Raw genomic sequence first — 24830 nt, forward strand, 5'->3', positions numbered from 1 at the left:
GTTCCTTTCATCTACTAGAACTAAGAAGATTTTGAGAATTGTCCTGACCAATCAGATCATGACAGATGGTTCAGATATTAAAGCTAAGATAAGAACCAAAGTACAATAAGCTTGTCCACCAAGCTTTATAAGATAAAGTCTGATTTATATAACCGAATTACTATTTACACACAAGTTTAAATAACATCTGCCGCACAGCACGGTTATTTGCACCCCTGTAGTCTATTGGAAACAAAGAAAGTTATGACAAACAGCATTGTGAGTGTCACTTCATTGGCGTGGGTCGTAATGCCAGTGAGACTGTGCATTTTCGACATGGGTTTGATTCCACGGTTGTCACACTCATTTTCCCATTCTGTTTCCTGTCTCCTATCGTAATATTTTCTTTAATACTATTTATAATAATTCATAAAAATGAATAAAAAGATAGTTTTAATATAGTAATGTTGTAGTAAAGTTTTGTTTTGGGAGTAGTAAAACCATGGTTCATTTTTGTACAGGAAGGGTAGGGTTAGGTTTAGGGGTAGGAGTTGGTGTTGTGTTTCTGTGTCTGTCTCAATAAACACAATAAGCATGCTGCAGTGATGCTCCTATTCTGTTAGTATCTAGTTTGGGGTGCAAATAGTATCTGACACTATTTGCACCAGGTTGCAAATAATTTTGCCACTATTTGCATTGTGGTGTAAATAACACCTACCTTTATTTCCACCAGGGTGCAACTACCATCTACCTTAATATAGATAGTCAACTTTAACCTTTTGTGTCATATTCAGTTTGCACACCAACTTTTGTAAAAGACAGATTATAGAAAAATGTAATGGTTAATATGTTAAATGTTACTTTCAGATAAAAAGGAATCTCTGTAAGAAGCGTTTTCTACAATGCACAAAAAATGCCAATCTATGACGTAACAGAAGTCAGAGAACAAAGATATAGATGATGCACTTATTCATAAAGGTTTTAAATGCAGACAATTCCAATATGTACAATCTATTGCATTGGATAAAAATTACACTTTTTGTTGCATTATGATTTTGTTTTCTTTCTTTTTTTTGTTTGTTGATGTGATAGCTCAAGTTTGCACGTGGAAGGGTGCATTTGCATTAGAGGCACAGAGACAAAGGAACTGTTAGCACAGCATGCATCAAAGTTCCCTAAATTTGCTTTGATAACAGCATGCACTGACTACTAATTATTTTCCATATTTTTCTGCTCTGTTTCCTAGGATCCTAAGATTATTTAAAACCCTTTCAAGCATTTTGACTATTACCTAGTGTACAAAACAATTTACTGTTACCATGGGATATGTCAACACATTATCTGTAACTATAATTGATGTGTTCCAATTTATCACTTGGCTGAAGTGATCAGCCTATAAAATATGTAAATATTCTAATGAATGGTTGAAGTCAGCATATGGATAGTGCAATGACAAGTGTGGGGATGAGTTGATTGATTGCACGCTGATGATGGCACAATAAAAATGAGCACAGTATGGGGGAGGGTGTCCGGGTGCCTACACAGACTGGCACAATGGCCCAGCAGACGCAGAAGGACAACGGCCACTCGAAAATCACAATAGCTGCAAGTCTGGCAGAATTTGAAAAAAAAAGAAAAAAACTGTCGATTCCGGGAGAGATAAACTCTGTCCTGAACTGTAATCTGTATTGTGCAATGTGCTAATAAAACACCTGAAATGAACAGTCATTGCAATTACTGTTTAACCTTTAAAGCAAAGAGTAAACAAAGCAGAATACTTTATAAAAAAGATCTTTGGATTTTTTGATATTTATAGAATATATAAATAGGATTGTTATATACATTTAGTATTTTAAAATGGATAAAAACTTGTTTTTCCTGAAAATTTCCCCAAAAAATTTTCCTGTTTTAAAATGAATTTTCCCCCCTGCAAAGTTCTAGCAAACTCGTACAAAAAAGATTAATTTCTGAATAATAATAATATAAATAATAATATATCCGGATGCTACACGTTGCACCTTGTTAAACCATAGTATTTGCCTAAGGATGGACATAACCTCCCTTTTATCTAGTTCATAACTGTACACTTCTTTGTACTAATTAGATTGACGTGATTCTCCCTAGGATAATTTTCTAGTTTTTCCAATTTAAGTAGGACAATGTACATCAATGTCTGTCATTCAAATTAAACACACGTAGACCTCATTTAGAGACTTTTAAATGGGCCACCAATTAAATATGGTTGTAAATGTAGTTTAAATATAGTTTGCTATTGAATGAAGCATGGTTCATTCACCAGACATGGCTATTTTATTTTTATTTGTTTTCTACAAAATTGTCTATTGTTTACAAATGAGTGTGCAGCTAGTTGGCATGAAATACTTTTGGAAAGTTAAAGAGTCCTGGGATTTGACAAGCTTTAATCCACCCATTTTAAAAATCTGGGTTTATGTAACATGTAAGATCAATATTTGTCACCCCACCCTGTCTACCTTATTCATTAGGGCACGAAGAGCAAAACCAATCCTGAGTTCGAACTTTTATATGTAGAGGTTTAGATGAAGTCTTTGCGTCAACATTGAGTGTAGCTATTTTGCACTGATGACATTTAACACCATCGTGACATTTGTGATGGTTTCCTAGTCGTTATCTTGGGGATTTGGAGCCCAAATTTTTATTGTCATTGTTAATCTTCTCACATATGCTAAATAGTCTTGCAAAACAACCTTTGATCAAAACACAATGTCAAATTAAAATTCAGCCCTGAACGGACTGTGAATGTAAAGGTCATCTAATTAGCTGTGGCGATACTCAGTTCTAAAAGGTTCCAGCAGATAAAAAAGCACCTAGTATGCCCTGCACTGTGTATCAGATACTTGCATGTTAATCAAGAGAACGACAGTGTTATTTAATAGCGGTTATACATTGATTTTACTCTTAAACACTTAAGCAAAGGGAAAAGATTATGCAACAAATATTTGTCCACTTACTATTATATTTCTTTTTCAAATGACATTTCCGAATGCTCAGATGTATGTGTAGGTATTTTCACATGAAATGTGGTTCTTTTAGCACACATACATTTGATTATGTTTGGCAACACAATAGTACAAAATCAACATACTGACAAGATTTTAAAACTAATTTAGAGACCTACAGACGTTTAGAGATGTTTACGAATCCTTTGTTGAGGCTGACATAATATTGAATTTATGGAATTCATAGATTTATTTTATGTCATTTAAATCTTAGTTTGATTAAATATGTTATATATGTACAAAAATATTGACATGTACATGTACACTTTACAAACAGATACCTATGAAAACTAATAAAATGACCCTGAGCAAAATTATATTGTGATAAAGGAAAATAAATGTAATATTTAAAGCAGTGTTGGGGAAACAACTTTGAAATTGAAGCTTCCCAAGATACAAGCTACTCATAATTATGAAAATGTAGTATAAAATCATTAAAAAAAAGTAATTTACAACACTGAAGCTATAGCTTTTAAATATAGTGTGACAGCATTAGTCTTAAACAGATATATTTGCTCTAAATACAATAATAATAAAATAAATAAAAAATGAATAGTCCTACACTCTAACTTATATAATAAAAACATGGAGATGAACAAGCAGCATTTAGCTACATTTTGTGGAAATTTAAGTGCAGCGTAGTTCTAGCGGGAAGACTAGCAGCTGTACATCATCGCACCATTAGCTGGGTAATTCCCTGCCAATCACATGTAAGCCTTGCTTTATAAGTCTGCTCACAATCTATCACATTGCTGTTTCAGTGTGCTAACACGGCAACCTCCACCACCCCACCACCACCTGTTGAGTCCTGTCCTGCTCAGGGGTAGGCTCCTAGCCCCTGCCTCCTATCTCCGGCAGGATATGACGGTTCCGAGTACAACTTCTTCGGACCGCCAGATGGGGCCTACCCCAAAGAGAGACATTACATTTCTGTTTTATATTCATAAAATAAATGTCTTAAATCTCTTAAATCTCACTCAAGTCTGCAAGTCTTCCTGATAGAACAGGGACCTCTATGCAAGACTTGAATCTGTAAATATTTTTTTTTATAATTTTTTTTTTATTGAACCATCCAAATCAACTGATTCGCTAGAATCAGTCAGACTTTCCAACACTACATGTGAGAGGACAGTTTTTAGGGCACGTTTAGTATTTAACTAGACTCGTTCTGTCTCAATGTGCTACTTGTTTAAAAAAGTAGCTTGTTACTGGAAAACCTATTTTGAAAGTAGCCGAACTATGGTAACGCTCCTGAAAAATGTAGTTATGTTAGTAGTCTAGACTCTACAACACTGCTAGAAAGTCAAGCAATCTGCAGTATAAATGTTATACTTCTGTTACTTTTAACAACTCCAGATCATTGACTTGCCCTTGTTTTGTTCTCTCTTGCAGTGAACTTGCTGGACTCTCGCTCTGTAATTGGTGACCTGGGGTGGGTCGCCTACCCAAAGAATGGGGTGAGTAGCACACATCTTCCTGTCTCTGAGCACTGTGAGTTAAGAGCTGGCTTAGGAGAACTTCTCAAGGTCTCCAATTCCCTTGATGGAAGAAAAGACAGTTTCAAAGTGAAAAATAATAGAACATGGAGAGAGCATTGCAGAGAGAGAGAGAGAGAGAGAGAGAGAGAGAGAGGTTAGAGACAACCAGAGAACGATGGAAAGCCCCTTTTGTTCTAAAAGAGGCATAAAGACACACTAAACCTGCTGTTCTAATTCTTTGCAATCCTCTGAACATAATTTATTTCTGTTGAGCCAGCTGATTGTTTAGAATTTAAGGACAAAGGGCAAACTTTGTATGTGTAGCTCTTTCTTTTTTGGCATATAACACATTGAGAATACCAAAGTGAAGAAAACTGAACCAAGATGAAATGGTTTATCAACAAAAGAGGAACACAGGTGTTGAGTGTGCTGGCAATTTTTTTGACTGGCTCTCAAAGGAATCAGCTGCTTCAAACTAGAATGGAACAGGAAAATAAATATCCAGTGTTGCTTTAGGTCTGTCAGAATTGTGCTGTTAGCCCAGACAAGAAAAAAATTATATTTACAACTGAAAGAAACAAGAAGGATCTGCACATGGGGGCTGCCATTTTAGAATCACATGAGCAGCAGACTACTACTCGCTTAATCTCAGTAACCGTTCTGTTATTTGACCCTTACTTTTTGATTAAATAATCATGGCTGACTGTGAATATTACATTTCTACAATGACATCTGAAACTGAAAACTATTGATTTTAAATGATGCTGCATCCAAGCCGCTAGGTGTCAGTGTAAGTCCAAAATGACACAAAGACAAAAGTTATTGAGTGCACCTTTAACTAAATATTTAGCTTAAAATATTTCATAGGTGTAAATGAATGAGTGAATCATTTACGCAAACTAGTTCAGAATCAACAAAATAATCAACTAGCCAAAATGAATCAGAGTTCCCAATGCTAAATTTAAGAGAATTGTTTATTTTAACCAGTTCATTTACATTACCTGTCTGAAAGAACAATTCACTTAAATGAACTGATTTTCCCAGTGCTACACAAGAGGTTGGTTTACAGTGATTAGTGATTTACTCCCTTGGCTCTTTTGCTGCATTCGCAATACAATATGGCAAATATATCTCTTGTCCTTTATGGAGCTTGAATGTACAAATCACCAGCCACTTTTGTTATGTGGAAAAGATCAATTTCAGACATTGTGAAATATCTGCTATTGTGTTGTCCATATACTGTGAAAATAATTTGTATGGGTTTGAATGACATAATGGTGAGTAAATGGTGAAATTCTGTTGTGGAACTAACCCTTTAAAGTCAACATAAAACAACATTTGAATGCCACATATTTCAGAGTGAAACAGGGTATTTAATGAGAACAATACTGTAGGACAGGACTTGATTTTATCCGTCAGGAATAGATTGGATCAGGAATAGTCGGGAATGAAGTCAATTGGTGGGACGTGAGTGTTGAAAATGTAAAACGGCTTGGAGCTTTTGATATTTTGTTGGCTAAAAATGTGATACAGATCAACTTTAATCATCCATTTGTATATATTAGCAATAAATCTTGTTGGTACTTTGTTTACCACACCCTCCTGATACTACTAGTTGTAGTGTCTTTGCAAAGTTGTCCCTTTAACTTCAATACTTTTGATTAGAATTACATTATAGATTTACAAATGTTCAGACATTGTAAATTCTCCATTCTCGATAGGAGCTTGCTCTAACAGTACCCATCATGGCTGGTGTGTAGAGGCCTTTGTTATTATCTAATGCGGTGTTGACAGTGTGCTGTCATAGCTTAATTCAGTTTCCTGTTGTGGTTGTGAAAAGAGCACTTGCATTGTGCTTACCTGCACCTGCCTTCCAATACAACAATACAGCATGACTATAGAGCCAAAAGTCTCCTGGCACGCTCGATAACACCTGTTATGGGATACGATTATTCTGCCTTTCAGATGGAAATACAAACATCCTTGCATGATATCCTGAATATGGCATGAAATCTGGGGAGTGATAAATCAATGTCAAATACAGCAGAGGGTTATTTACATCCCTCTCAATGCTATTGAGATAAAGTGATTTTTGCTCTATTATTAGATGTTAAAATTACTTCAGGGTGACACATGCTTTTAGAAATGATGCCAGCAGACTTGAGATTAGGCGCATTTAACACATGTTTGTGTCTGGAATCAATAACGACATGTCAATAGCACTGATGCATCTATGTCATGTTTAAACATTTTTTACATTAAAATCCCATACAAAAGCATACCATTGTAGTTCCATGGTGCAGTTATGGTAATGCCATGGTACTGAATGATTACCATATTCATCTAACATTGCCAAAAACATGGTGGCACTATTGTACTTTTTTGTTAATGATTGTACAAGTAAAGTGGCAGAGGTGCATGCATGCAAACAATGAAACTACATCAAATCATACTTAGTGGTTACTCCATTGGGATCCATACACATTGCAGTTAGGCACAATAAGGAACACTGTTATATAATAAAACAGTTCAGCTATGGGGTTGGGGTGGTACAAGGGTTTCGCCAGACAAATTGGCATGGACTAGAGTCGGGGGTAGAGGTTGGGCAATTTCCGGGAGATGTTGGATCTATTGTGGGCATTAAAGAGAAGGCACTGATTTTGGATAGGCCTGGCATGTTTATTATGCTGTTAGAGTCGACTGCACTCACAATCATATTAATTCAACAGAGCATCTGGAGTGGGAGATGGATTTAGCAACAGCTCAGCAGTTTCAAGAGTATCAGTAAAGCCTGTCACTTACACTGTAAATGTGAAATTTCATGGATTAACCCTCTTCAGTATAGTTAGGCAACATTTGCCAACCATTGTTGGTTTTTAACATATTAATAGAAAAGGAAACCAGCCAGGATTTTCTCTGCATTTTTACATAATTACTGAATGGTTACATTTTAAAAAAAGTCAAAATAGGCTGCTATCTTCTAAAGCAGCATACTAACCGTAACGGATCCTCATAAGTGATTAATTTGTTACGCTCTATATAGGCAACAAGTCTACGTTGTTCAGGCCATTGAAAACTAACATATAATCGATCTAATTGGTTTGTTCACCTGATGTTGAAACGATGTTGATTTCAGTTGTGTGGAATGAGAATATACAATTCATGTATTTTCTACTTTTGTTTTAAAATCCCAAATATTTACTCTTCATTAAACAGGCAACACATTCGGTTACTCATTAGCATATATACAACTGCTAAATTCTTTGGAGTTAACTTTTTGTACAGTATATAAATCTTAATAACCTTATAGTATATGTGTAATAAATTGATATTCTTTGGAACATAAAAGTAGGTATAAGGCAGAACATTAAGGACTGACATTCTCAGTCATCATTTTCTTTAGTTGCATCTTTCTTTTCAATAGAATTGAGTGGTTGACTGAAATAAAATTTCGCAATATTTTCTTTTGCATTTCACAAAATAAAAAAACAGGTTTGGAACATACAGAGCCCGTAAGAGGACCCCCCCCCCCCATACATAAATAACCGTATGTATTTTACACAAATTTTACCATGATTTTAGTGGTAACATTATTTTAACCATGATACATGAAAAGAATGGTAATAAGAAATCATTGTTTAACCATGTTACATGAAAAGTATGGTAATAAGAAATCATTGTTTAACCATGTATTTGAAAAGCATTACCACAACATTTACAATGTTACTAAAATCATGTTTGCTAAAATTTTACTAAAATTAAACCATGGTTAATTTATTTCGAGGAGGCATTAATAAAAGGTTAGATCACCCAAAAATGAAAATGATCTCATCATTTACTGACTTAATGAAATCCCACATTTGAAGAAAAATAGTAAAATATCTCAGCTCAGCAGGTCTTTATAATGCAAATTAATGGTGATCAGACTTTTAAGCTCCAAAAATCACAGACAGTCAGCATAAACTTCATCCATACAAATCCACTGGTTAAATTAATGTCTTCTAAAGTGACACGATTGCTTTTAATGTGAAAAAGATCAATATTTAAATACCTTTTAACTCCAAATCATTGCTTCCGGTCAGCAGCAGTATATGCATGTGACGTAATCACCTTGGCATGTTCATGCAAGAACTGTTGCACGTGCAACATGTTCGGAAGAGCAGCGCTGTATAAAGTTGAGTAGGAGGAATGCTGTACAGAAGCTTCATTGTTTTTGGTGTAGATCTTTATTTATCTGTTTCTTTACTCACAATGGTGCATTTGTGTGATAATCCTGGATGTCTCAACCGAGAGAAAAATGTGAGATTACGCCCGTAACATGCCAACGCGAATTGGCTGTAAAAAGTGACCAGCCACCTCCTCTCACACATACGCAAAAACAGGATCGGCACACATATACTTAAATAAGAAAATTCCTGTGCATACGTGAAACTCACTCATGCTTACATGCCAAAGCGGTGCATGCACATAGACTACACTTAAGAAAAACTCAAACTTACTTGCAGTCAATGGTTGATGTACAGATGTTCGTGCATATGTTAAAAGTTGATGCACATTCTTAAACACTTGCAAACATGATGCATGGAAACTCATGCAACGCTCATGCAAAAAATCGTTGCACTTATGTAATACATACACATGCAAACTCAATATTTACACTTGTGAAACACTCTTGTTCAAAAGACAAATAAAACATTTTCATATAATTTATTTAAAGATAAATCCGCCGTCCTCACCGAGATTCTCAAAATGCAGTTCTCCATCATTCTTGCGTATCATGTAGTTTGTGGTAAACTACTTTAACATTTAAGTAAGGTTTGCTTAATTTTAACTGACAGTTGACACATCTCATAATTAATCGTTCATTGTTTGAATTAAAATGCATTACATTTAAGGAATTACAAATGTTGGAAATATGCAATTTTTTCAAAAGGCTATTTTTCTTAATACGTTGTTGTTTTTGAGGCAGCAAATATTTTTTTCAGTGTAGGAGTACACTAGCATATAGATGGCCTCAAAGCAAACAGACATGGACTAAATGCCACAAAAGTCAAATAATGATGTCATGCTATCTTTCAGTCTAGCTAGGTTTTGGAGCAGAGCTTTATATTCTTATATGCAGCATTCATGTGTTGGTTATGTAATTGGGTCAGACTCTGATTTTCAAATACTCAAAGGCTTTCTAGATCTACAACCAGCAGTCTGCACTGGCAGGTACATCACAAAACACCAGCGATTATCTTCTTTTTTTCTCAGAGTTTGTTTGTTTTCAACCATGGCCTCATGTTGCTTTAACCGTTGTCAGAGCAGCCCAGCTTTGCCAAGTCAACGAAGCGATTTACAGGAGCTCAGCTAAATCCAGGCTTTGTGCAGGCCTAGGGCACCTCTGGCTCACATCACTGTTCTTGATTTCCTCGCTCTTACCGAAGGGGAAAAATGTATTAATGTTATGCTTTAGAAAGGTACCTCTCAGTTCACCCTGAAAAGTCACATTCACATGTCCCACCACACTGTCATACAAAGACATTTTGCCAAAATCATAGCTGGGTGTCAGTTTCAACTGTACTTGTCAGTCATATTAAGTTCAGCCCCTGTGGACCCTAGGCATCTCTATATGGGGTAATGCTAAAGGGTCACGGTTTGGCTGCTTAGCATGCTCCAGTCAGCCCCTCCCGTTGCTTAGAAAACATCACAAGTGAGATCTCTCCAATAGAGATCAATGTGATCAAATTTGAAGCAAATAAATACTTGCTCTTGCTTCTCAGATTTTCCACACAGGGGGAAGACTCACTCGCATGTGTCTCCACTAGAGATTGAGTAGATATCTCAATAATGTCTCAAACTGCTATATTGCTCAAATTTGCCAAGACACCAAAGTCTGCAGTCAAAAGTCAGATTTCAATATGAAAATGATGCTGTAATGTCCATAATGGTTTAAAGTCTTAATTTAGTATTTTTTTGCTTAATATACACTCACTGAGCACTTTATTAGGAACACTATTGTCCTAATAAATTGCCCAGTGTGGTCTTCTGCTGTTGTTGCCCATCCGTCTCAAGGTTCAACATTTTGAGATGCTATTCTGCTCACTACAATTGTAGAGTGGTTATCTGAGTAAATAGGAGCCTATTTGTCAGTTCGAACCAGTCTGGCGCCAGTAGTCTCTACAATCAACCTAAGCTTGTGATGCTTTTGGGAAACACTGCAATTCTCCATTGACCTCTATCATCAACAAGACGTTTACATTCACAGAATTGGCACTCACTGGATGTTTTTTGTTTTTGGCACCATTCTAAGTAAACTCTAGAGACTGTTTTGTGTGAAAATCCCAGGAGATCAGCAGTTACAGAAATACTCAAACTAGCATGTCTTGCACCAACAATCATGTCACGGTCTAAATCACGGAACACCCCCCATTCTGATGGTTGATGTTAACTTAGCATGATTTTATGCACTGCTGCCACACGTTTGGCTGATAAGATAAACTCACGAATAAGTAGGTGTACAGATGTACCTAATAAAGTGCTCTGTTTGTGTAGATTAGAAAGACACTTGGTAGAACTCCAAATAAAACAAGTTGGTAAATCAAGAACAAGCCCCAAAAGCATTGAAGATAGACCTACAATTGATTGTCTTTCTGGAATTACAAAGAACACAGAATGATAGGACAGATGTTGAGATATCTAAATGCAGAGCTGTCAGAATCAGAACTAGCTACGCTGGATTCATGAATGAATCTCTCTTTTTTGTTGGTTCTTTTCAATTAATTGGTCTAGCGTGCTAGCAAAATGGCCTGAATTGGGTTGCAATTCAAGCTGCATCATTTGGACAGTAAATGCATAGACTGAAACGTTTGAAGTAAAACAGTAACAGGATGCTTTAGAAGACATTGAAAAACATAGCTCTGGTTTAAGAAGATATTTACATACAATCCATTGAAAGAAACCCTGCAAATGCATCCAATTGTTTGCATGTGATGAAGAAGGCCATGAGCATGTGCGTGTGTAGCCTGCACAAGACTCTTTACTAGGGAGTCTCTAAAGGTTTGACCACAGTTAGGTACTTACTTCCTATGACTCAATTGGAGGTCTCATAATTTGGTCGACTTAATTAACCGATCGCTCCTGTCGCAAAAGACGCACGTCTCCTTTAAGACTTCAGCATCACTGTAATGTCATCACGGGGATGGGGTTTGTTGGAAGGTCTTGCCTAGGATGCTAAATGGGGAAGGACCAGCACTGGGTTTCATGACTTGCCCTCATGATCGAAACTATGCAAGGTAAAAGAAAATACAACCCAGTCTACATTACATATGTAATGTCAATTAATTTCAGTGTTTTATTTTAAGGACATTTTTGTTTACCTTTGGACAAAACACAAATGTGGATCCCCACTGATGTCCAATGTAAAATCTGGGTCCTGAAGCAAAACCAGTTGAGAACAACTGCTATTGACCTTCTTGGGTAATGGTGATTTGGAAATGGTGCGTAATGATGGGTGTATGAAAGACAGTTGTGAGACACTCTCTATCTCTCGTTCTCGTCTGTTATAAGAGGAGGAAGTGCTTTGGGAGTGGGGGTTTCTAAGTAAATGGATGCTTACAGAACACACTAACTCACACTGAGTGAATTGAGGGTTTTAGGGGAAGTAAGCAGTGGTGAATACGTGTGCTGGGCTAGCGGAGGGAAGGATTTAGATAGAGAGACTCAGTGGGGGACGGAAGACTATAGGAAAAGAGAGTTTGAATGCTGATAGTTCTATGTCTATTTTGAAATGCCTGCCACAGAAAAAAGAAATGATAAGTTTGTATCTTTTCTCATGTGGTTTGTTATGCTATGTGCAACATATATAGCATACTGTATATACCTAGGCCTGTCTGACTTATGTTGTTAAAGGAATAGTTAATTCAAAAATTCACATTATGTCATCATTTACTCACCCACCTAATGTCATTTCAAACCAAATGTCAATTTTGTTTCTTCCATTGAATACAAAAGGAGAAGTTTTGTGGAATGGTTCTTACAACAAAGCATTTAGTGACCCGAGATATCAAATACGGAGCCCCTAAGAGAACAGCATGTTAATTTTTATTCTGAAATAGTTTTTTGTGCCCTCTGTATAATATGGGGCTCTGAGATGTATCGTAATGACACATTTTTAATAGATTAAATCATGTTTAAATGCTACTAAAACAACGTAAACAACAGATTTTCATGGACAAACATTTATTGCTTTTTTTTTTCACACAATCTGTCACTGAAAATGGCAGCAAATGTGGCACCTGCAGATTAGGACATACATTGATGCAGCATTTTGTGTGTTCACAAAATGCAGAGATTTTTGTGTTTGCTGGGATTCAATGAAATCTGCTTGCCAATTTACTGTATTAGTCTTATATAATCAATTGAGCAGGTGTGTGCAGTTATTTTGGTACTGGGGCCAAAAGTAGAACATGGAGGAGAGAAGATACAAATTTCTGCATAGTTTTATCAATTAAGCCAAGAAGTATGAATCATGCACAATTTTCTGAAGTGGATACTGACTGATGGGACCATTCTTTGATTGCTTGAAGTTTTGCTGCTACTTTTCTATCATGTGAACTGAATTAAGGCTGAATAAAATTAGTAATTGTTTATTTTACCATACTTGCATGTGGTAATTTAGTATTACATTTAACACTACATCAGGAGTCTGGTTTAATAGTAAAATAAAATATTCTCATATAATAGATTTTAAAAGCTTATTTTAAAGTTGGCCGTAAAGTGGGCACATTTGTTTTATTCTGAAAACATTATCAACCCATTTACATGCTCATGTGTCATGATGTGGGTCTCTTCAGTGTTTTGTTTGGCATTCCATTCAGCACACAACTGAATAAATCAGGCTGCATGACTCTGATAAATGATTACAGCCAGAGTAACATTTACATACAGGTGTGAGGGACTTCAGCATTTCACAAATTTCACAAAGAACAAATATTTTCCTCTCTCGCTTGGTTTTGCTCGGTGCCCCCTCCATGTGCGAATGATGCGAAGATCTATTGTGATTTTACTGAAGTTCATCGCTGAAAATGTTTGCTCGCAGTATTGGCACTAAACAGCACATACAGCCTCACAAATAAACTTTTAAGTATTTTATTATTTTTAATCGGAGGGGAGAGAGAAAGCACTCACTGTAGAACCAGGTCTGTTGCGTTCCCTCGCAATATGTTTTGTGTTCCCTCGCAATAGTTTGTTCTCTCGCAATAGTTTGTTCTCTCGCAATAGTTTTTACCATGTTTTACTTTGCAAGTAAAATTTAACCTTGTTGTTTGTAGTGAAACCATGGTGATGATACAGGAAAATTATGGTTATAAAAATCCTAATTTTGTGGGGATCATGATTTTACTATTGCAAATACCATAGTTTTACTATAGTAATGTTGTGGTAACACTTTAAAATAAGGTTACATTTGTTAACATGAGTTAACAGGAACTAACAATGAATAACACTTTTGTAGCATTTATTAATCTTGTTTAATATTCGTTTCAACATATACTGACAATTTTTTTAACAAAAGTTGTTTATGTTCACATTAGTTAATGCACTATGAACTAACAAACTAACAATGAATAATTGTATTTTTAGTGACTAACATTATGATTAATAAATGCTGTAAAAATATATTGTTCATTGTAGATCATGATATCTAATGCATTTACTAATGTTAAATTAAACTCATAATAAAGTGCTAACAATATTGTACACTGTAGTAACCTTAGTTTTTGGTGAAAAGCATTTATATATAGTAATATTGTAGTAACCATGATTGTTGTAGGCTAACCATTTTTTTTTTTCATTTTATTTATTTTGTTATTTATTTTTGACGGAAACCATGGTTTTACTATAGTAATGTTGTAGTAACTATAGAATGTTTTATTAAGTAACCAAGGTTTTTTTTTTTTTTCCTAACCATGCTTTTAGTACAGTATCATATATCCATATAGTAACCATGGTTTTACTATAGATTAACCATGGTTAATCTTATGGTTACTATAGTTTTACAACAAATACCCTTGTATTTGTAGTAAAATACAAATAACCACAAAATTATGAATTTTATTACCATTATTTTTGTTTTACAGTATTAGTACTATGGTTTTACTACTAATATCAAGGTTAAAATATGGTTATTTTAGTAAAAACATGGTAAATTGATTGCGAGGGCATGAAAAACTATTTTTTTTTTAAATGCCACCCTGTTCTCTAAGGGGCAAGCACCAAAAAGAAAAGAAAAAAAAAGATGGACCATAAAAGTAATTCATATGACGATGTAATATTCCAAGTGTTTTCAAGCCATATGATAGATTTGTGCATATATTTATTATAAACTTGGTGCTATGTTTGACAACCTTTGAAAATAATGTTGGTTTTTGAGAGTCTCATAACTGAACGCAACACGCCAAGTTTAAAATTGTGGTAAATATTAATAGTATTTTCATTTTTGGGTGAACTATGCCTTTAACTTTGACTGCAAGGTCCAACCAGATGTAACAGGCCAATGGCCATGTGTGCTACTTCATTCTTTAGCTTGATATGATTCACATTATCAAATCCACACAGCTGTGACATGCATTATATCCTTGTGCAATCTCCTCTTCAATGTGTTTTTTTTATTAAAGCCTTTTAGAATTCTCTATTCATCTTAATCAGTGTGTCAGAAATGCTGTTATCCGAGATTGTCTGGTATTTGTAATATATTTTCACATGTGAGGTTGGAAATCATGATCCAAATTTATACATTTCCATTTTCATTCATGAGGCAACTTTCCCTAAATCAAACATTTGCAATGCAATTTACCAGATCATGCCACACTGACTGAAAGGGATATGAAAATAATAATAATGCAAAAAATAATAATAAAAGAATTCACATTTCCTGTGACACATTTTTCTGCATCAGTGGATTCCGGATGTATCATAAGACTGTTAGGTGAATATGATCAGTTTCACTACCCGAGTGAAATTTAGAGATGTTAAAGTGGACATGTGGATGTTTGGAATGAAATGAAAATGTATCATGAATGCCCCTTCCAAGGTGATATTAATATAAAAGTAAGATAGGAATGCTACATTAAAAAATGTATGGCCCACCTTGCCAAAGGAGTTGACTTTAAACTGTGACATTGGAATTGAACCTAAACCTCATGTAGGAGGTTTAGGTTTAGAAAAACGAGCAAATAAATAATGTCATTGACAATATTACATTAGTGAACATATTGAATAAAAAAGCATGTCCTTTTAATCTTTCTTAGTTACTTGGACTGCCTTTGAACATGTTCCAGAGAAATCAAGCAATTCAAGCATTTTTGTGCTTTGAATGAATATTCATTGATATTGATTGATTCATAATGTCAATGGATTATTGAATGCATTTTGTCATGGCACAGACACTAATTTTGTAGTTAAACCCTTATTAACATTTAACTGAAGTGCTGTTGTCAATATATCTTCAGGGATTCCCATTGTTAGGTCTTTATTTAAAGCTTGCTGAACTGTGGCAATGGCTCTTTAAATAGTAATGGCTCAGAGAATGCTCATGTTTTCAATGGTCAAATGTTGATGTCTATTAACAGTCAGGGTAAGGTCAGAGATCAGGGGTCAGATTGTGTGCTCAGATGTTCTGCCCTCTATGCCAGTGAATATAGGTGTTGGGCGAGTAAATCTTCCAAGCTTTGATCAAAATTTGCTTACTTGACTAAAAGTGTATACTAAAAGTACATACTTTGCTGATGAGGAAAGCATCCCCCTTTGAGTATGAAGAGGGCCATTTCTATATATGTATTCTATACATTTCTGTATAAGTGGCCACCAGGGGGCCCACAAAGCAATGCCATTTTAAAAATGTTTTATCTCCAAGTAGGATTTTGCTTAGGGCCCCCATAAGCTCAGAAATGGCCCTGAGTAAGACTATCATAACATACAATTCTTGATATTGCTGTGATATCACAGAAAACATCTATATATTCTCTACTGCGATATTTTGTGAAAAAGGGTTCTGCAACCATGTCGTTGTTAAGATCTACATCTAAATGTCAACTAATACATCTAAATGTATACCCTTAAAATGCATTAACATTTAGGTTAATGACTACTAGGTCATTTTAAACTGATTTAAACTGATTCACATAACTGGTCATCAGAAGGTTGCTGGTTCGATCCCCACAGCCACCACCATTGTGTCCTTGAGCGAGGCACTAAACTCCAGGTTGCTCCGGGGGGATTATCCCTGTAATAAGTGCACTGTAAGTCGCTTTGGATAAAAGCGTATCCCAAATGCATACAAATTATTATAATTTTTTTTCTATTTTTCAATGTTGTTGCCATTTTTTCTACAATTGAAAAAGCCAAGAGAAAAACCTTCATAAAGTTCCCTTCTTTTATAGTTCAAGAGCTTGTTGGTAGTATTATCTCAAAAGACATGAATGGATACTTCAAAATCTCTTGGAAGTAATATTACATCCAGGTCCTTTAATATGCTGATCCAATGTATTATTATGATTTTGGAAGCATCCTTACCATTAAGAGTTTATTTAAATTTTGTACAAATTTGCCTTAACTTTTGTCAGTCAAATAATGAGTGAATTGTTTTTTTTCTGGAAGATCAAATCAGGTTTTTTGCATTTTCAGATACTGTATCATGTATAGTGTGCATATTTTGGAATGCAGCAAATGGGTAACACTTTAAATTAACACTCCCTTTGTTAAGGATTTTATTTGATAAAATATTTATAAATGAGTTGATAAATGGCTAATAATGCATTTATAAATGCATTATAAATCATTAATATGCAGTTATAACAACATGAATAAAAGGGTGACTTCCGTGCAATAATTGCCAAAAGTATTTTAAATTACATGTTATAAATGCTTAATAAAAACACTTAATAATTAGTATATTTTAAATTGCATGTTATAAATGCTTAAAAAATACATTTATTAATACATATATTAAGCAAAAACATACATTGTCCTAATTCATAATTGTTATCAAAACGCAGCAAAATAGACTATTATTATTGAGATTAAAATAGTCATTGTGTTTATATTAATTACTGAGATGTCTTGACTCACTTGTGTTGTCACTTCCCTTTTCACGTTGATGTCAATATAATAGTGCTACTCTGAGTGGTATCCCAACTTACCTAGCCCTAGTTACCTATAGTCCTCTGCAAAAACAAATTTTTAGGTATTCGTGCTCATTAACAGCATAAAGTATACCATTATAATAAAGGATGATCATATATAATTTTAAGTACACAAGTTTCTAACGTTGACAACTCTGTAATAAATGCTTCATATATGTCATTTTATATTAAGGTACATTTTCATAGGTTATTAATGTGAATAAGTGTTATTAAGTATTTATAATTTGAGGTAATATGACCCACTATTTGGCAGATATTGCATAAAAGTTACACTTTTTTATGGATATTGTTATAACCGCATATCAGTGATTTATAATGCATTTGTAAATGACTTATTAGTCATTAATAAACCATTTATAACCCCTTTTTAAGTCATTAATAAACCATTTATAAACCTTTTATAAGTAAGATTAACAAGTGGAACATTAATGTAAAAGTGTTAACAGAAAATGTATAGGTAATATTTGCATTCTGGGCACAGAATACATACTATATACTGCAGAGATGTAGAGAAGTTATGTTTGCATTGCCTATGACTCCAACTATGATATATAAACCCTCTCCTCTAATTATTTAGTGCAGTTTCAGAGTAGTTACATTATTAAATTAGAGTCAAAAGATGTGATAAATCTCATTATTATAGCACAGATTACTGCAAGTAATCAAGTTACCCATTGTGCACTTTCTTAGAAAAAGTAATATTAAACATAACAACTATGTTTTCAATGTTTGAAACTAAGAGACTCAAACTAGTCATACACACTATGACTCCCAGAGGGGCAAACTTCAGTTATTCTGCTGTCTACACAGCTCACATTCTCTCTCATTCACAGAGCATCAGGGAGAGGTAATATGAGGCCTCAGGAGGGCCTCTCTGGTCATTGACTGTGCGTTTGAAGGGCTGGTCGGGCCCTCTGGGCCATTCTGAGGTCTTGCTTTGTTAACTACCATGTTACAATCCTCCTGACTGTGTAGATTATAGCTGGCAGATTATTTTTCACCAACTGATGTATTTTTATTGAGGATCTATGTGGACAGCAAAACATACAGCCAAATTTTGCATATTTTTGCAGTGATGCAGTGCCACTAAATGGTAGTGCATGAAGCACTGTCATAGTATTTTAGCATGGTGTGCTGTCCGCATCGATAGAAGGATGCATGTCCAAGAACCACTAAAAGAAACGAAAGTAATGAACATCATTTGGTTCAGAAAAAAAAAAGAAAAAAACTGATATCATTTCCCAACCCTACATACTGTATGATAGCTTTGTGTTTGGTGCCCCAATGGCATTTTCAGTGGATGGGAACATTATCAGTGAGTTGGTTCTGTAGAAGTTACAATGTTTATTCCTGTGCTCCAGGACTCCAAAGACATGAACAAACTGTTTTCCAGAGGAAATTTGCTTAGCTTTTATTTATTTGTGTGTGATTTCAATAAATATTTGAGTGATTCAATTTCCGTTTTATTTTTCTTTCATTTGTCTTTATGGTCCCATAACTTATTTTACATTCAGGTGACATCAATGCAACACAAATATGCTGAAAGTCCAATTTGTCTTGAAAAAAAAAGAGGTGTGTCAATTGTCTGTGCACAACAGGGTTGATGTTTTACAAGCTTTTTTAGTAAATAAAACCAGACGGAAAATGAATTGTAAAAATGCCCTTAGGTCTTAAAGGGTTAATAGAAGACTTGGAATATAGTACACAAATTGTATAGACTACATTTATGATGCTAAAAGTAGTACATGATGACTGAATATTCATGTTTGGGTGAATTAGCGTTTCTGCACTGTGATGAAGTTGTTAATCATATCTATATGAACTCTGGTTGTTTTTAAGATGCCTATTTTCTCTTCTTGTTTTTAGTGGGAAGAAATTGGGGAGGTAGATGAGAACTATGCGCCAATCCACACGTACCAGGTGTGTAAAGTGATGGAACACAACCAAAACAACTGGTTACAAACAAACTGGATACTATACCAAGGTGCCCAGCGAGTGTTTGTAGAGCTCAAGTTCACTCTTCGGGACTGTAATAGTCTCCCTGGAGGTCTGGGCACCTGCAAGGAGACTTTCAATGTCTACTACTACGAATCCAATGATGAGGAGAAAAGGAATATTCGGGAAAGCCAATTAACAAAAATCGACACCATTGCGGCGGATGAGAGCTTCACAGAGCTTGATCTTGGAGACAGAGTTATGAAGCTTAACACGGAAGTTAGGGATGTGGGTCCATTGACCAAGAAAGGCTTCTACCTTGCTTTCCAAGATCTGGGTGCATGTATTGCACTGGTGTCCGTCCGTGTCTTCTACAAAAAGTGTCCTTTATTAGTCAGGAATTTGGCCCTCTTCCCGGATACTATAACTGGGGCAGATTCGTCTCAGCTTCTGGAGGTATCGGGGACCTGCGTCAACAACTCATTGGCTGATGAACTTCCAAGAATGCATTGCAGTGCAGAAGGGGAGTGGCTGGTGCCCATCGGGAGGTGCATGTGCCAGGCAGGCCACGAGGAAGTTAATGGCTCCTGTCAAGGTTGGTGAACATCTTCATTATTATGCAAATGCAAACGCTGGTGAATGCCGCACATGTGAGACATATCCCCTTGAACTGCCTTTCTGAATGTCACAGACACTGATGTGTACCTGACCCCTTAGTGTGGGGTTATAAGTCTGTGGTATTCATTTCACATTCTAGTGATTTTACGGTTTTAATATTTAATATATTATGGCAGACTTTATTATGGCACAGTTTATACAAATTTAATTTCTGTGCCTCTAGTGTCACCAAACGAAATTGCAAAAACCTGTTTTCCAATAGACTGCAACACTTCTTCACTAGGGCTGCAACTAACGATTATTTTGATAATCGACTAATCTATAGATTATTAGAACGATTATTCAACTATTTGTCAATTATTGCAATGATTAGCTCTTAACCGACTATTGATCTTGTGCCTCGACTTAAAAGGTTGTATTAAACGTGAATAAAACAATAAAGAGGACAAAATCAGCTTTTAAAAATAACATTAAATGACATTCACTGAATTACAAGGAAAAAAATACTTGGATTATAATTTCATTTAATTCATAAAAAAAATCACTGCAAAAATGCCTTTTGTTATCAAGTGTTTTTGTCTTGTTTTTCATTTAATTTGACCTAAAAATCATATAAGATATTTAGACTTGTTTTCAGAATGTATCTTGAGTATAAGTGTTTTTGTAACTTTTTACTGCCAGTGCAGTAAAGACAAAATATACTTATATTCAATATATATTCTAAAAACAAAAAACTTTAAAGCAAGTCTAAATATCTTATATGTTGCTTCTCCGATATATGTGTCTTGTTTAAAGGATTTTTTTGATATTTTAAATAATAAATATATATAAAATATTATATTAAGCATTCTCTGACATTTTTTTCTTCTGCAGTATAGCTCCTAAAGTAAATACATAAGAGTTTTAGATATTTATTTTGGAAAACAAACCAAAAAGGACAAATCATAACCAAAAGTTTTCTTTTTTTGTTTTTGCATTGTATATTGAGCTTCGACTGGTCTTTCAACGTTTTGTTCACGTTTTGTTCACTTAGATCCATCTTTAACTCGCCAAAAAAAAACCTCTCTCTTCTTAATAGAGCTTGAATTGCAGATTTTCTTCATGATAAGATACACACATTGACACATATATTATGATTCACTATGTCGTGAGCCATCACGTTATAATCTAGCTGCAGCACGCACGTGCGAGAGTTGAGCTTACCCGCGCGAGAGGTTTTAATAGGCCTCGAGAAGTTTGAAACTCTATCACTTTTCACACGACTCATATAAGTGGCTCTGACCACACAGAGAAATGCCAGTTTCAGAGTTTATGCTTATTTACACAACCGCTTTCTTATAATTTGAACTTAAATAAAGGATGCATTAAACATATAACGCCAGGCTGTTTCATTTTTAGACGCTCTGACAGGCAAGTTTTGCTCAAGCGGAACGCCAGAGTCGGCTTTGATTTATTTCACGTCAGGACTACACCATCATACGTTGCGATATACATCACCTGAAGCTGTTTGAATAGTTTAGAGTGCATTTTAGCTGTGTAATTCTTCCTCTCCCCAGTCTGGCGCAAGTTGCAGTGCTGTTCTCTGCATCATTAGAGGTTAATGTGATCTCATGTTAAGTTTTTTTATTGTCGACGTTGTCGATAACTTTGGCTAAACGTTTCAGCCTTATTCTTCAGTCATCTTGTTTCTCTATACGTTTATAATAAATTTCTTCAATAGTGATTTAAATTAAAAAATTATATTTGAAAATCAGACAAAACGACAAAGGTGCAAGACCTAAGATCTCTCATGAAGGCATGAACCACAGCAATGAAGCATGGCAAATTACGTTTGTATTTTCTTCCACCATAGTTTTGTTCATGGTTTTTGACGATAAAGGTATGTGTCTAATTCAACTAGCTTCTACCAAGTGACAGTTGAATTTGCACCAAAATACTATAGAGTTTGATTGGATATGCAGCCTTTGAGGTCAACATCAAAAGATAAGGGAAGTGTTTTTTCATCCCTTTTTAAAAAGCTGATAAGCATTTTTATTCTGCTATACAAACTATGCATGATAATATGTTAGATGCATTTTATAATTTGCATATAGCATTGGTTCCCTGCAGTACAGAGAATCAAATCTGATCAGAGCGGACCTGTGTCCCATTTTTGAGAATCATTGATTTGCAGAACTCTGTAGGTAAAATATATTTTCTCTGCATTTACATATCTCAGTGTTGAGAGGCTGTGTTAATCATGTAGGAAAGTGTGTTGGTAGTGTAACAGCTATCGGAAGGCGTGATTATGACAGGCTGGTGATTCACTGACGTGGACAAGACAATGTGCCCAGCTTGATAGCAGCTCACTTCACACCCCAGACTGTAGTGTTTAAAATTACTCCACTAAGTTACACAGCAACAAACTGACATTCAGGCAAACTAGTTATTGTTAACTAGTTACTACTAGAAAATTTGGTGAAAAGTGTGCAAAATGCGTGTACCTTATAAACATGAACTTTTAAAAAGGAATGTTTTCTAAGTTTAATGGGAAAGTTTTGACTCCATTTTCGAATTCAATGTTTAGGTGAGCTCAATGTATTCCAGGAAACTCCATGATAATCAAACAAAAAAGGTCTTGTTTGTGTATAGGTCTGTCAAAATGCATTTTAAAACTTTATGAATTTTGCCATTTTAAATGTGTACAGTATGTGCAATCATTCAGCCTCATTAATGAAGGAATGAAATGTATATATATATATATATATATATATATATATATATATATATATATATATATATATATATATATATATATATTAGGGCAATGAATGCAATTAATCACAATGCCCCCGGATTGTAATAAGGAAGATTCCTGAGAAATGCAAGCTTGTAGTACCACCTGTTTAGCTCCAGAGGGCAGTAAGTGAAATGTCAGCTGTGTGGCAATGCGCAGTTTATACAGTATAGAAAACAACCATCCAGCAGACAGCACAACACAAACATGCGTTACGTTCTTGCATTGAAAACATTTGATGGAGCGCAAATCTGAACTAAGGGATCTCAACATGTGTTCTAAGTATTAAACTATATTTAACTTGACACAGTGACCTAAAATTGTTATTTTTATGACGCAACGCACCCAGCATGCTACACAAGCATGTCTGATGCTTGTTGAAATTGACGGGTCCATAATCTTGAACTGATTGACAAATTCACTTGTGAAATGGATTGCTGTGAACTGTATGCCAATGATTGGCTTTTGTTCAATAATTTGGTTGTAAACAATACATTGTATTCTAAAGCTGTATTTTGTATTGTCTTATCAATGATTAACTCTTCTGCCACAATAATGTAATGCATTATAATTATCTGAATTTATATATATATAATTTTTAAATATTTAAAGATAACTATGTATAATTATTTAATCATTATATTGCTTTCTCAGCAATTATTTGTATATGCAATTACATGCAATTAATTGGTTCTAGAAAATCACTTTCCATTATATCAAACACAGTTGAAAGCTATTTGTTTGTTAAATAAATCTTTTTGTTATGTTTTTGAGTTGCACAGTATGCAATAGCATGTCTTAAGGTCAATAATAGGTCAAAATGGCAAAAAAGAAATAGCTTTCTCTAGAAACTCATCAGTTAATCTTTGTTATGAGGAATGAAAGCTATACAATGCTTGAAATGGCCAATACACTGAAGATTTCATACAAAGGTGTACAGTCATGTCCTCAAAGACAAAGGACAACTGGCTCTAACAAGAACAGAAAGAGATGTGGAAGGTCAGAAGTACAACTAAACAAGAGGATAAGTACATCAGAGTCTCTAGTTTGAGAAATAGATGCCTCACATGTCCTCCGCTGACAACTTCATTGAATTCTACCTGCTCAACACCAGTTTCATGTACAACAGTAAAGAAAAGACTCAGGGGGGCAGGCCTTATGGGAAGAAAGGCAAAGAAAAGCCACTTTTGAAACAGAAAAACAAAAAGAAAAGGTTTGAGTGGGTAAAGAAACAGACATTGGACAACAGATAATTGGAAAAGAGTGTTATGGATCTTAATCCCACTGATCTTTTGTGTGATCAGCTAGACTGTAAGGTGCGTGTGAAGTGCCTGACAAGACAGTCACATCTATGTCAAGTGCTACAGGAAGCGTGGGGGTCACCTGAGTATCTGGACAAACTGACAGCTAGAATAACGAAGATCTGCAAAGCTGTCGTTGCTGCATGTGGAGGATTTTTCTGATGAGAACTCTTTGAAATAGTTTTAGACGTTCTAAAAAATGTTTTCAAATTGTAATAGTAATTTTTCACGTTATTAATGTCCTTGCTATACATTGTGATCAGTTAAACGCCACTTTGGTGAATAAAAGTACCAATTTCTTTCCATAAGAGCAAAATCTGTACATTATTCCAAACTTTTGGCCGCTAGTGTATTACCAACACAATTATAAACAATTATCAAAACCTTTAAATTATTAGTTTCCCATTTTTCCATCAGTTTTAATCTGATTGTGATATTCAAAATGCTTCAGGGTATTGTAGTTAACTTGCTCTTTAAAGATTTTTGGTATTTTCAAATACTTTTTTGCTTCAGTAATGTCA

General features: G+C 34.9%; 1 protein-coding gene across 2 annotated transcripts in view; it reads left to right on the plus strand.

Annotated features, from left to right (window-relative positions):
* The window catches only part of LOC127636743 (ephrin type-A receptor 5), a 116206-nt gene that overhangs the window by 1185 nt on the left and 90191 nt on the right, over positions 1–24830 (plus strand). For both annotated transcript variants that reach the window (XM_052117440.1, XM_052117439.1), the window contains exons 2-3: positions 4410–4474; positions 19546–20209. In XM_052117440.1, the coding sequence (XP_051973400.1) occupies positions 4410–4474; positions 19546–20209 (729 nt within the window). The remainder of the gene's footprint in view (positions 1–4409; positions 4475–19545; positions 20210–24830) is intronic.

Source organism: Xyrauchen texanus, chromosome 44, assembly GCF_025860055.1.
Source record: "Xyrauchen texanus isolate HMW12.3.18 chromosome 44, RBS_HiC_50CHRs, whole genome shotgun sequence".
In the NCBI taxonomy this organism is placed as follows: Eukaryota; Metazoa; Chordata; class Actinopteri; order Cypriniformes; family Catostomidae; genus Xyrauchen; species Xyrauchen texanus.